The sequence below is a fragment of the Canis lupus genome, chromosome 26 (genome assembly GCF_003254725.2).
Source record: "Canis lupus dingo isolate Sandy chromosome 26, ASM325472v2, whole genome shotgun sequence".
Classification (NCBI taxonomy): Eukaryota; Metazoa; Chordata; class Mammalia; order Carnivora; family Canidae; genus Canis; species Canis lupus.
Window position 1 is genome coordinate 6079323 of NC_064268.1, and position 12974 is coordinate 6092296.

Here is a 12974-nt window from a genome sequence, read left to right on the forward strand (position 1 = left end):
GTAGATCTTTAACAGAACTAGCTTCTGAACCCAGATACAAAGGAGTGTCTGTTTTTCTGCAGCTTTAGGAGGAAGGAAATATTTTCTCTTATTCTGGTATTGTTTTTTTCATGAGCAGTGTCTTCAAGAATAAGCACTGGACTTCTAGTTAGCATCAAGCAAAAAAAAAAAAACTGAGAAGCTTAAAACTTAAAATATGGGGAAGGAAAAGGGCAGTAGAGGACTTTGGACAAGTGGAACATAGGGCAGGTGATGTTCTGCCTCTGCAGGAAACACACTCTGAAGCATTCGTGGGTTATTGCCTTCATCTAGGCTGAGTAGCGGAGTCCGTGGCTAAGGACGTGGCCTTGGAGTCATCCCAGTTGGGGATGAAGCCCAGCCCTGCCACTTGCTAGCTGTGACTTCAAGGAAGTTACTGAACTCGTAGAAGCTTGTTTGTGAATGTGTAAAACGGGCGTAATAGTGTCTGCTCCTTAGAGTATGTAAAAAGGGCATCGCTTGGCAAAAGGCGTGAAAGCACTCCATGCAGGTGTTTCTGTGGGATACCCAATTCCCCAGAGCAGGAGGACGTGCTCTCAGGGCTCCTGCCTTCCATAATCATGCCCCACCGGACTAAACACTCTATAGCCAAGGTTTTGCCTCTGTTGGACAAAATTTCCGTTTTCCCACACTTTCTCTTCTTCCATCTCTACTTTTCTGAGAGGCTTTTAATAAGCAACTGAAATCCAGCCCTGGCATTTCTATCTAACCTTATTTTCTACAACTCCCCAGAATATTCTTTCCATGTTCAACATGGCCTCATGGCTGCTCCTAAAACTCCATGTTTACCTCATCAGAAACGTCCTCTTCCTTGTGAACCTGTCCCCTCTTCAAAACAAAACCATCTCTGCCCAGGGAATCCTCCTCTCAGCGCTCACTAGGCACCTTCTCATGGGACAGGAATGCCCAGATGACCAGGACCAGACCTCCCAGGGCTTTATCCACCTTGTGTGGGAGACAGGCAGGTAACTAAGAAAGCACTTCAGGCTGTGTGGTAGGCAATGTTCATGCCCAATGTTACCCTTCCCCTGGTCCCTGTACTTGGCATGTACCTCATAAGGATTTCATTACACTTTGTTTTCTTTGTACTTTAAGTGGTTGAGTCACACAGCCCCAGTAAATGGTAGGCATGAGACTGAAGACACAGTGGGCCCTGAGGAGCATATGTTGGCTTGATATTTAACCTCTAGGTGCACATTTAAAAGGAGGAGGGGTTGCTTGGTCTACTCTAACAGGCCTTGTCAACTACAAAAGATTAAAAAAAAAAAAAAAAACCTATGATGATGTCCAGCTGCTGGCACTCACTGTAACCTCTTGGTGATTCGAATGGCTCTCAGGGTTTTAGAACTCTTGTAACAATGCATTTTTAAATTGGGAAATCTCACAATAGAAATAAAGAATTGTCCTGTGAACAGAGAACTTGCTGCATTGTCCACATTTTTCTCATGTTGCTGCAGACCAAGAAAAGCTTCATCGAAGCTTGCCTTTAGTGTTTCATCATTGCCAAGTCTCTGACTCCTCTGAAAAGTTCCTCCGGCATGAACTAAGACCTTGACTTGCAGGTGGCACAGCCACATCCTAAGTTTGATGCCATGCCAGTGTCAGCACCAAAAATTGACATGGTGGCTCATAACAGAAGTAGCTTTTCCACAGGTAAATAAGCTGCCCCAACAAGATCCTGAGTGTCAAAAACTCCTCAGAATATCCTGAACAGGCCCACACTTTCCCTCCTGCTGAAATTCAACTTTATTTCATTTTTATGTGGCCTGATAGTTTTTTGGTCTTTTTATTTGAGAGATTCCCCCAAAGGCATGCATGAACTAGCTATCCCTCCCTCCTTTGTCTTATTCCCATGTCAGTTGGAGAAATAGTTCCACATCCTCTCAACTCACCAATACTAAGATATACTACCTAACGAGAAAGGGTGTCAGACCAGAGATTGGCTGAGAGTACCACTAATTCCCAACTAGAGAGAGCTCTTTCCCAAAGGGCCAGCTCAGATTACTAGAGGGAGGCATTCATTATTCTCAGTGCTAGTGATATAGCAGGGAACAGACAGAAAGGCCCTTGTTCCCATGGAGTTTACATTCTGGTAACATAAGGAAGATAAATAAATGACCGAATTGTAGGTAGTGATAAATGCTAGGGAGACATAGCACAGTAAAACTGTTCAATCGTTCTGACAGTACAAAGCGAGAACAGGCCTATAATGGTGTCTTTGGGTGCCCAGGAAACCTGTTTGGGTGATTCTCCACATTATAGTAATAATGGTAGGAAGCCTACAGTTCTAGGTGTTGTTCTAAATGTTTTACATCTCTGTTGCCCAGTATGAAACCTCTGGCCATATGGGGCTATTTAAATTTGAAATAAATCAGAGTAAATACAGGGGGAAAAATTTATTTCTCAGACCTTCCAGCTACATTTCAAATGCTCACTGTGGCTAGTGACTGGACAGCAGAGAATAGACTGTTTCCATCATCGCCCTAGGTTTTGTTGGATAGTACCTCCTCGGAGGAGCTCATTTCATTTTCATAACAACCCTGATAAAGTGGGTACTGCTTTCCCATTTTGCAAATAATGATAGTGAGGCACAGAGAGCTAGGCATGGCTTTTCTAAAGCTAGGATTCAAATTGTGGCCATTTGAGAATTAATCCTCAGATTAGCTGTCCTGCTGCATCGCTGGGGCTCATTAGATGACTGGAACTCCTCTAGGCAGTCCACTTTCACTGGAGTGCAACTGGTGGAGGAGGTTAAACCTTGGTAAAAATCGCATCATTGGATGCTTTAAGACTCATAGAAAAGAAATTCTGAGCCAAGAGCTAGGTCTTTCCTGTAAAATGTAGGCTTGTATTAGCACAACTCCTTCCTTGGAAGAAAAGAGGGAGCTAGATAATACCAGATTAATGTGTGATATCTGTAGAGCAGATCATCTAAGCTGCCAGTGCCTGTTTCCCAACAGTTAGGAAGACAGTACTCACTCCACAGGACTTGTGAGGATCTGGTGAGGTGCGACATAGATGGCACTCAGCACAATGCCCAGCACCTGTTATGCTAGGTGAGCGGCGGCAGCTGTCACCACCATCATACCTGCCCCATTCTCCAATGGCTACTGGAGTGGGAAGCTCCATGGTGCATGGTGACGCCTTCTCCTGGAACTGCCATGAAACCTGGTTCCAAACACCGTACACTGGAATTAAAGAACACCAGGAAGGCCTGGGGCAGAGAAGATGTCCCCTTTGGAAACAAATCTACATTTAGTTCATATACACAGTGCTTGTAAATTGAGGCAAGTGTCTTTACTCCTCTGAGCCTTCGTTCCTTAAAAAATGGTCATAATCATACCTATCTTGCCCAGTAGTTTCAGTAATTAAATGATCATCTATCTATGAGCCTGGAGCATTGACACTTGGTAAATAATAGCCATAATTACTAACACTTGTGAATGATTTTCAGCTTATGACTAAAAAAATGTCTTTGAGTATTTTCTTGCCCAGATGGCATGGACTGACCCAGAGGCTGTGTTAAGGGCAGAGACAGAACAGATTGTCATCCAACACCATCACCATTAGCACATTGTAAATTAGTGTCTAAACCTTAGAAAATCAGGGCAAAACCAGCTGAAGAGCATTGTGAAGCACACATGAAGCAGTGGTCTGAGGTAGAAGTTGCTTCACACTCACCCACACCCTGCAAGTGAAATGTCCACCTGCATGACCTGAGGTGACCACCCTGCCCAGGATGCAAAGCAGAAGGAAAAACAAACCCGCAGGCTCCCAACTGACCAAGACACCTTAACCAGAGTTGGAGCCACCAGAAGACACTGAAACACTTAACCTAAGAATTTGGGACTTCAAATGGAAAATCTGGGCACCCTAAGCCAAAATTGCTGATTTCCAAAGATGTGGATACATTGGGTGCTTATTATTAAAAGTATCTAAATAGAAGTGAGCCCTGAAAGAGTGTGTCATGAACCAACAATCTAGTTAACCCCAATGTGGGAGCATGGGGTCAAATACAAGAAGAAAGCAACAAAAGACATCTGGAAAAAGTGACAAAAGTGTGAAAGAATTGTGACTTTTAAATGGTAAGGATGGGGGACATCTGGGTGGCTCAGTCAGTGAAGCGTCTGCCTTCGGCTCAGGTCATGATCTCAGGGTCCTGGAATCAAGCCCATGTCGGGCTATCTACTCAACGGGGAGTCTGCTTCTCCCTCTGGTTCTGCCTCTCCCACTTGGTTGTGTGCTCTGTCTCTCTCTTTCTCAAATAAATAAAATCTTTAAAAAAAAAAAGGTAAAGTTCAATAAGAATACTGAACTGTGTTCCATTCTTTTAAAATGCCTTACAAGACACAGTGATGTTTACCCAATTTCTTCTGCTCTCCTCCCATGGCTGATAGCTCATTGATGAAATACAGCCACCCTACCTCTTATTTTACTTCTCTTTGTTTTCCTTTATTTCCACTGGGCTACTGTACTGATGGCTTGTCTACCTCGTAAGATCCAAGTTAGGTTGCAAAGACGAGCCCTGCAATGGCACGCACAGCACTTGTGTGAAACCTTGAAACCTACACTATAATTAGGCAGGTCCACAAGATGGATAAAGGAAGCCTCCTTGAAGAAAGACAAACATTATATGTTCTCATTCATTTGGGGATTATAAGTAATAGTGAAAGGGAATATAAGGGAAGGGAGAAGAAATGTGTGGGAAATATCAGAAAGGGAGACAGAACATAAAGACTCCTAACTCTGGGAAACGAACTAGGGGTGGTGGAAGGGGAGGAGGGCGGGGGTGGGGGTGAATTGGGTGACGGGCACTGAGGGGGGCACTTGACGGGATGAGCACTGGGTGTTATTCTTTATGTTGGCAAATTGAACACCAATAAAAAATAAATTTATTATTAAAAAAAAAAAAAAAAAAGGAAGCCTCCTTGAGCTCATCAGCTTCATCTGGCTCTCAGCATTGCCTGTTTAAGGGACAGACCTTCCCAGTGGATCCATGTTTTGTGAAGGGCTGTCCTCTTCTTTGGAACCTAATACACAATTTACTGAAGAAGTAAAGTGTGGGATCCTAGGAGTTATCTCGTGACCTGACATAATAAAGGCTCATTGTGAGAAGAAAGAACTTTATGGGAGTCAGCCTGAAATGCCACCAGTAAATGTGCCTCATTTATTCTGCACAGCACAGGAAGCTCATGGAAAGGAAACTTTGAAGGAACTGAATAATCCTAGGTCAGGACTGTCAGATGACGGGATGGAGAGTCAAAGGGTCACAAAGCCATCCAAAAAAAGTGATAGGAGATGAAGATCTAGGTAAATACCTCCTTAAAAGACCAAGTTTATCTTTTAAAATTATTGGTACTCAAGCTATGTTATTTCATAGAAATAAGTGTCCAATAAAAACAAATATTTTAGGAGCACCTGGGTGGCTCAGTTGGTTAAGCTTCTGCCTTTGGCTCAGGTCATGATCCCAGGGTCTTGGGCCCACATAGGGCTCCCTGCTCGGTAGGGAGCCTGCTTCTCCCTCTCTGCCTGCTGCTCCCCCTGCTTGTGTTCTCTATGTCAAATAAATAAATAAAATCTTAAAAAAAAACAAATATTAGTGATCATCAGAGGATATGTAATCACTTAAATGCCTGGCCACTGTGACTTTGGTTACTGAATTGACTATTTTTGGGCTATTTTTTTAAAGTATTTTTAAAAATTTTTATTTATTTATGATAGTCACACAGAGAGAGAGAGAGGCAGAGACATAGGCAGAGGGAGAAGCAGGCTCCATGCACCGGGAGCCCGATGTGGGATTCAATCCCGGGTCTCCAGGATCGCACCCTGGGCCAAAGGCAGGCGCTAAACCACTTCGCCACCCAGGGATCCCAGGCTATTTTATTTTTAAAGATTTTATTTATCCATTCATGAGAGACACACAGAGAGAGGAAGAGACGCAGGCAGAGGGAGAAGCAGGCCACCCACAGGAGCCCGATGCAGGACTTGGTCCCAGGACCCCGGATCTCTCCCCGAGCAGAAGGCAGATGCTCAACCACTGAGCCACCCAGGCATCCCTTGTTAGGCTATTTTAATAATCTTAAAGATATCTACTGTTTACCCTGTTTAAACTCTTCTCGGGTAATTCGTGTGGGCCCATTTTGCAGAAGGGCAAGTCAGAGGAGGTGACTTACTTTTGCTTGATTGCTGAGCCAAATTATGAAGCTGTCCAAGATGATGTAGCTGGGACTAGACAGAGCTCTTCCCCCTAAAGCACAAGGATTAGGTCTCTTTTTTTCTGTAAGTGAAAATCTACCCAGATGCCCCAGAAGGGTGTGGCTAAATATGTTCCATTAGCACTAATGAAACAATTGACTATGTTACCTTTTGTAAACAATAAAGGAAAAGTTTGGCTAAATTAAAGTGTATAGAGCGTCAGCTAATAATACCTTTCTTTCCTTGAAGCCTACACTATAATTAGGCAGGTCCACAAGATGGATAAAGGAAGCCCTATCAGTTATATCAGTTGAAATGGTTCATCTGTTTGGCAAACCATAGGCAGAGATGTTTAAAGCAAGTGAACACGTCTTCTCAGCCTAGGAAATACAACTTAGATTGTGATCAAAGTACTAAGTGCTAAGATTTAAGGAGAATCTCCTTTTTCATTATTGTGAAGAGGCAGTTCTGCATTTGGGTCACTACATCTTTTAGGTTATCAACCAAAAGGCAATTAAAATCTGCAGTAATCACAGTCAGTGTAGAAATGGAAACACTAATCAGATATGACCTGCTTATTTTCCCTTCCATTAAAGGAAAATGTCACTGGGTAGAACTGTGTGTGTGGTAAGTTGTGAGACTTATATGTCCCTAAATTGTTGGCTCAGGACCATTTTGGTAAATTACAAGCTTATTAGAAGTTCACAAGTGGCATTGCTACTGAGTTGTGAATGTTTTCATCTCTAGTCTATGAAATGAGGCTCCCGGGATGGTCCCCAGAGGACAGTCATTCTGGATGCTGTGCAGAAGGCTAGGAGGAGGACATAGGGAGAGTGGGAAGGGCCAAGCAGAGCCACCACAGACCATTGGTCACTTGGCCATCTCTTTTCCTAAAGGCAACCTCTCTTTACCACTTCCTCTTTGAAGTAGAAAGTGCTGAGCTGAGTCTGTACCGTCATTATGCCTGGACATCTACCCCACCCCATCCCAAGCCAGGAGATGGGGATGCTGGTGTGCCTGCTTCCTGGGGTGGGGTCTGCTAAAGGGTGTGAGTATTCTGGCTTTTAAGTGGTCCAGTGTTCTGGGAGGCCCAGTGCACTCCCAAAAGGTACCATGTGATTTCAGACCATGGAGTTCATGCATCTGCCCACCTTGGCAACACTCTCAGTCAGTCTGAAATACAGACTTGCTTCTTCCTGAGATGTTTTCAGATGGAGGGGCTGAGCCCCTACCAGTATAAAGACACCTGACATGGCCAAATAGAAACTCTTAAAGTATGAGATAATCAGACTGCAGAGAAACTTGGTTAATAAATCCATCATGTAGGCCCCTAGTGAGTGCCGACTTCCCAGACAGCCACATATCACATTCCCATGTCTAATTGCCAATCTCTCTAATCACATCTATTACAACTTTAATGTTAGGCTGTACATGGTTTCAGGAGGAAATGGCTGTCAGTGTCTAAAGAATTGTTGACAGGCCTTGTATTTTATGATGGATAATGTCAGAGAATTACCGGAATGTATAATGCATGGGAGCAGGGAAATACTCAAGTGCTCCTTGTGATCACTTTCTGCATGTCTTGGGGACACTGAATTGTTGCTTTTGTAAAAAACAGCCTTCCCATTAATTATTCTTGGTTCTGGTAAGCTAATCACAATTCTAGCAACCCAAGATTACCCTAGAACAAAATAATTAAAATGTGATACTGCTTTGCATCTTTTTTTTAAGAGAAATCACTTTATAATTTTTTCTGACTATAATATATGTTCATCATTAAAGCAGCTTTAGGGAGTATTAAAATAGAATTTTTAAAAAGTAAAAATCATCCACAATCCACCATCTGGAGATAAATGCTTTTAACACTTTGTTGTATATCCTTCTAGGTTTTGTCTCTACTTATATAAATGCAAAAATATGACATTATATATACAGCTTTTAATATACTTTTTGACTTAACCTATCAGAGTATTTCCTTATCAGTAAGTACACATCTACCTTATCATTTGTGGTAATTGAAGATTTTACATGTAGCATGCTAACCTTTTATTGGCAGACATTCAGATTACTTTGTGAGACGGCTACCTCTCAAAAAAAGAAGATGCTTTTTTTTTCTTTGCTTTCTACTAGTTTTCCTCTTTTAGCTTTTAGACATACCTATTTTAAAAAGATGTATTACCTATCCAGCCAGAGACAGGACCCAACAATTCATCTCTGTTTCCTCTGCCCCTCACACTTGTGCTTTCTCTCTCTCTCTCTAAAATAAATAAATCTTTCCAAAAAGTCTTAATTCTCTAAAAACGATTAATAAGATTTTCTGTCACTTTCAAAAATAATTGCACTTTTTGTTTTGTTTCTACTTTGGTTTTGGGGCTTTTTAAAAGATTTTATTTATTTAGAGCATGACTAGGGCCATAAGGAGAGGGAGAGAGGAGAAAAAAAAAAGGAGAGGGAGAGAGAATCCCAAGCAGACTCCATGCGAAGCATGGATCCCAATGTAGGGCTCAGTCTCATGACCCCGAGATCATGACCTGAGCAGAAATCAAGAGTTGGACACTCAACCGACTGAGCCACCCAAGTGCCCCCTTTTTGCTTCCACTTTGTCATAGTGTTCATTCTCTTTACCAAAATATTTCTAGGAGTGCCTGGGTGGCTCAGTCGGTTAAGTGTCTGCCTTTGGCTCAAGTCATGATCCCCAAATCCTGGGATTGAGTCCCATGTCGGGCTCCCTGTTCAGTGGGGAGCCTGCTTCTCCATTGCTTCCCCACTGCTTCCCCACTCTCCCTCTGCTGCTCCCCTTGCTTGTGCTTATTCCCTCTCTCTCTCCCTCTCTGTCAAATAAATAAACTAAAACATTTATTTATTTACTTACTTCTGGAGTGGTTATTAAATGCTTACACTCCCTAGAAATGATGTCGTTTTTCCTGGTGCCCTAATTCTTGGAGATTCTCAACTTACCAATTGAATTTCTTACATACATGTATGAGTAGAAATAGGTCCTACAACGTAAAACAATTTTTTATCTAGGACTGTTGTGAATTCAGAATAATGTCAGTATTCATTTTCAGAGACAGCAAGTTTCCTTTCTCAAAGTGGATATTTTGGATTGAGAGTTGATGGCCTAATTAGTCTTGGACCTTCTTTTAGCTTCTTGTAGAGCATTTTAGATTGTTTCTAAGTAAAAAGTAGGCTTTACTGTCCCTGAGGGTGCCTTGCTCTGCCTAACTCTATTCTCTGTTCGGATGCTTCTCTTCAGTGCACATGGAAGATAAAGGCCAGCAGAAAACACTTCTGTTTGCTTTTATATTTCTCTCTTTGGAGGTCACTAGAATTTCTTTGCTCGCTCATTTCCATACTTAGAATATGTTCTGTAAATACTGGAGGGTACACTCAGTAAACAACTTGGGTGAATGTTTACATAACTGTTGGCAAGTATTTACATAAAAACAACTGTAGGTAACATTTATTGAGTGCTCACAGTACCCAGACACTGTACATGATTGCCTTTTGCTCTTGAAACAAGGCTATGAGTTAGATAATGTGGTGATTTCAGTGACAAGATGGGGTTCAGAGTTAATCCCAGGTACTGTCTGCCTTCTCAGGGCTTGTCCATTCTGGTCTTGTTTATCCTACTATGTTCAAATCTTCAGGCTTCAGTTTCTTAATCTTGAAATAAAAGGGGTTGAAATTGCCAGCTGATTTTTGAAGGTTTCTTTCACCCTCAACTTTTTGAGTCCAGGAATCTGCCTAGAAAACCACCTGCCTGCTAGAAATCCCTTCCTCCTCTTACATTGAATGTTGATGCTTGCAGCCTTCGCCACTGGCCAACCTCCATTTTCTCCGTGGCAGTGCCTGTGCTGTAGGACCTGTGGTAAAGCGACCCACGGAGTGCGCAGGAGGCCACAGAGGGCCCTGTCACAGAGCATTGGGATGCTATGGTCTGTTCAGAGCTGGGTGGCTCTTGTCGCGTCACAGGCCTTGCTGAAGGCACAAGAGAGGGTGGCGGGACAGGCTACAGCTGTTCTGATCGTTTGTGGCATGAGAGAACCTACCGTGAATGGGTTATAACTTATTCATGACTAGAATCTAAAATAGCTTCTTATAACTAATTCACAGCTACCACGTGAGTGCTAGTGTGCTATTTTTTTAGACTCTAAAATTATTACCCTGTTTCCATAAGCTGTGTGTTGAGCGAAAAGAAAGTCTGCTTTTGATTGCCCAGGAAGATAGAAGTTTCCCATTTTTAAATGGTGTGACCCTTTCCTATCAAAGCCACTCCATTGCTTTTAGTCTAAGAAATGTGGTACAGGCACACTTTGAAATATTGCTTCTGGCATTTCAAGGAATTATGGGATGAGGTCATGTTCAAACCAGTGCTGCCATGCTGATTAATGCAATGTAATTCTTGTTGAGACCTCCATTCGCAACATTAGGAAGCCTTGTCAGATTATCTGAAGCCGGTCTGTAATGCATGAGTTCAGATGTGAAGGAAGAATGGAAGTTCATTAGGCAAGAGGGCAAGAGTTCCAGATGGAGGGAAAAGGCCAGCAAAGTCTCTGTGTTGGGGGAGGGGGTGGCAGACCAAGTCAGGGAGGACTACAGTGTGGAGCCCCAAGGGGACATTGTGGGGTGAGGCTGGGGAGAGCAGGCCAATCAGGCAGACCCTCTGGCACTGGAGGCTGGATCCCAAGAGCATTGCATGGATGCAACATGATCAGAGCCGTGTTTGCAGATGAAGATGTAGGTAAGATCTGTGTGTACGCTTAGGAGGGATGTTGAAGAAAAAGTAGGTGTTTAAAAGGTGGCAAAAGCAAGTCTGGTCCTAGTTCCTCCCCATGGTAGCACCAGAGCTGCTCCTGGCAGCAGGACCAAGGTGCGGCTTTTTGGCCCTGCACAGACTCATTGCTAAGTCAGCCTCAGTGGAAGAGGGAGTGTGGCCCCGGCTTTCGGAGTAGGTATATGGCTGGACCCCCTGGACCAGGACACACATGCAATGCTGTGTGTGCCTTCTTCCTCCCCAAGCTGACTTAGCCACTTCATGAAGGCTCCAGCTAGGCCCAGAATGTCCTGCCCTTAGCCAGTTTCCTGGAAAACTTCACTGGCGAGCCTTTTTGCCATCCTGGATGGTCAGTGCCCTTTGGTCATTGTCTAACCTGGAGAGCAGAGAGCCTGTGGGCCCTGGTGAGCCTTAGTGGGCCCCAGTAGCAGGCTGTCATTTTGCCCAGGTCTGTTGCAGCTGGAGGAACAGTGTACTCCCCATGCTGAGAGGCCACTGTGAGGTACCCTTCCCCGCCGTGTCAGAGTATTAGCGATGCACACATTTGGAAAAGTGTCTGATTTTCTGTGTGGAATTGAGACCTACCTCCATCTTCAAGATTCTCGCCTACAGAGCCTGAGGGCCCAGAGAAGCTGCAAGGCTCAGATGCAGCATTCTCTGATTTGTGTTTTCCCTTGTTGGTGGGATATTCCTGTTTTTCCTCAGGGGAGTATTACGAGAACAAACAACGTAAGTGATAGGAGAGCACTTTGTGCTTGTACAAGTGGAGATGGCCCATAAATAAAATTATCATATCATCATTTATACATTAATGCCCTGTAAGAGAGGAAAGAACATTACTTTTGAATTAGGATGAGAATTGGACTCGAGCTACTGACAGGCTATTTGTCCTCAGGCTGCCACAGAGCAGCCTCAGTGAGGTCGCAGCTGACGTCTCTCCAAGGACCTTCTGACCTACAAGATGGTGTCAGCATCCTTTCCCGCTCTAGGAGGCAGTCTTGGCCAGGTCTCTAAAACCTGTCTTTAGAATTCAGAACAGCAAGCCTTTGTCAAGCATTCATTTGCTGAACATGTAGAACGAATAGCAAATTAACAGTTTACTACCTAATGAATTTACCACAGAAAAAATGCATATGTGACCTATTCAACAGGTCTCCCTCCGAGATGCCTGTGCCCGCTGCTTTGGCTGGAGTTCTCCTGGCAGAGGTGTGCACGCCCTGGGTGTGGGCCTTGCCCTCTGGCCAACCCTGTGGCTGGGTCCTGGAATGCCAGTCACTTGGAAGCCCATCATCTGCAGCTAAGGACAGTATCTCTGAGCAGAAAGGTGGGGCAGTGTCCAGACCGTGCTGAGCCAATAACTGAAATTGCTAACAGCTCCCAGTAATGCTTGGAAATGAAATCGGATTCCTCAAGACAAACACCTGCAATACAGAGAACCCACAATTTGTAGCAAATGCCCTTTTGACACAGAAAGTGCAGTGTTGTGCAAAGCTGTGCTCTGTGAGTGTCGCCCTCCATTACAGTTGACACACCATTGAGACAGGATGAATGCCTTAGCTCAAGCAAGATGCATTATTCATGGGTAGTAGATGCCCTGTGTTTTTATGTTCATCGATCATGCTGACCTTTTCAGAGATGAGTCATGAATGCTCCTTCATGTCTCTGACTCCCCAAGTGTCTCAGAGCTTCTGAATTAAGCCTCCCAGGACCACTTTCCTCTCTTCCTCCAAATTAGCCACACCTCTCAGCTGTGTCTCCAGAGCCTAAACAAGAGGCTTCCATAGCTTCATTCTTGACAATTTACTGGAAGGATTAGGTCATGACAGGGAATTGTATGTCACAAGAGCTAAGGATAAGAAATTTAAAGCATGGCTTTCTGGTAAGCTCCAGCAATTCCTTGTCATTGAGAAGTCAGTGATACTGTTAGCCTTTTGAGCAGATGGAAAATGATTAGTAGCTTGGA

General features: G+C 43.7%; 1 protein-coding gene across 5 annotated transcripts in view; it reads left to right on the plus strand.

The window, feature by feature from the left end:
• Positions 1-12974, plus strand: part of CCDC92 (coiled-coil domain containing 92) — a 31390-nt gene that overhangs the window by 11428 nt on the left and 6988 nt on the right. The window contains exon 1 of one of the 5 annotated variants that reach the window (XM_025473652.3): positions 5186-5349. The exons of 3 other annotated variants lie outside the window; for them this stretch is intronic. In XM_025473652.3, the coding sequence (XP_025329437.1) occupies positions 5283-5349 (67 nt within the window). In that variant the 5' untranslated portion in view covers positions 5186-5282. Of the gene's footprint in view, positions 1-5185; positions 5350-12179; positions 12336-12974 lie in introns of those variants that run through there. One more of the 5 variants, XM_025473651.3, reaches the window with a different exon arrangement.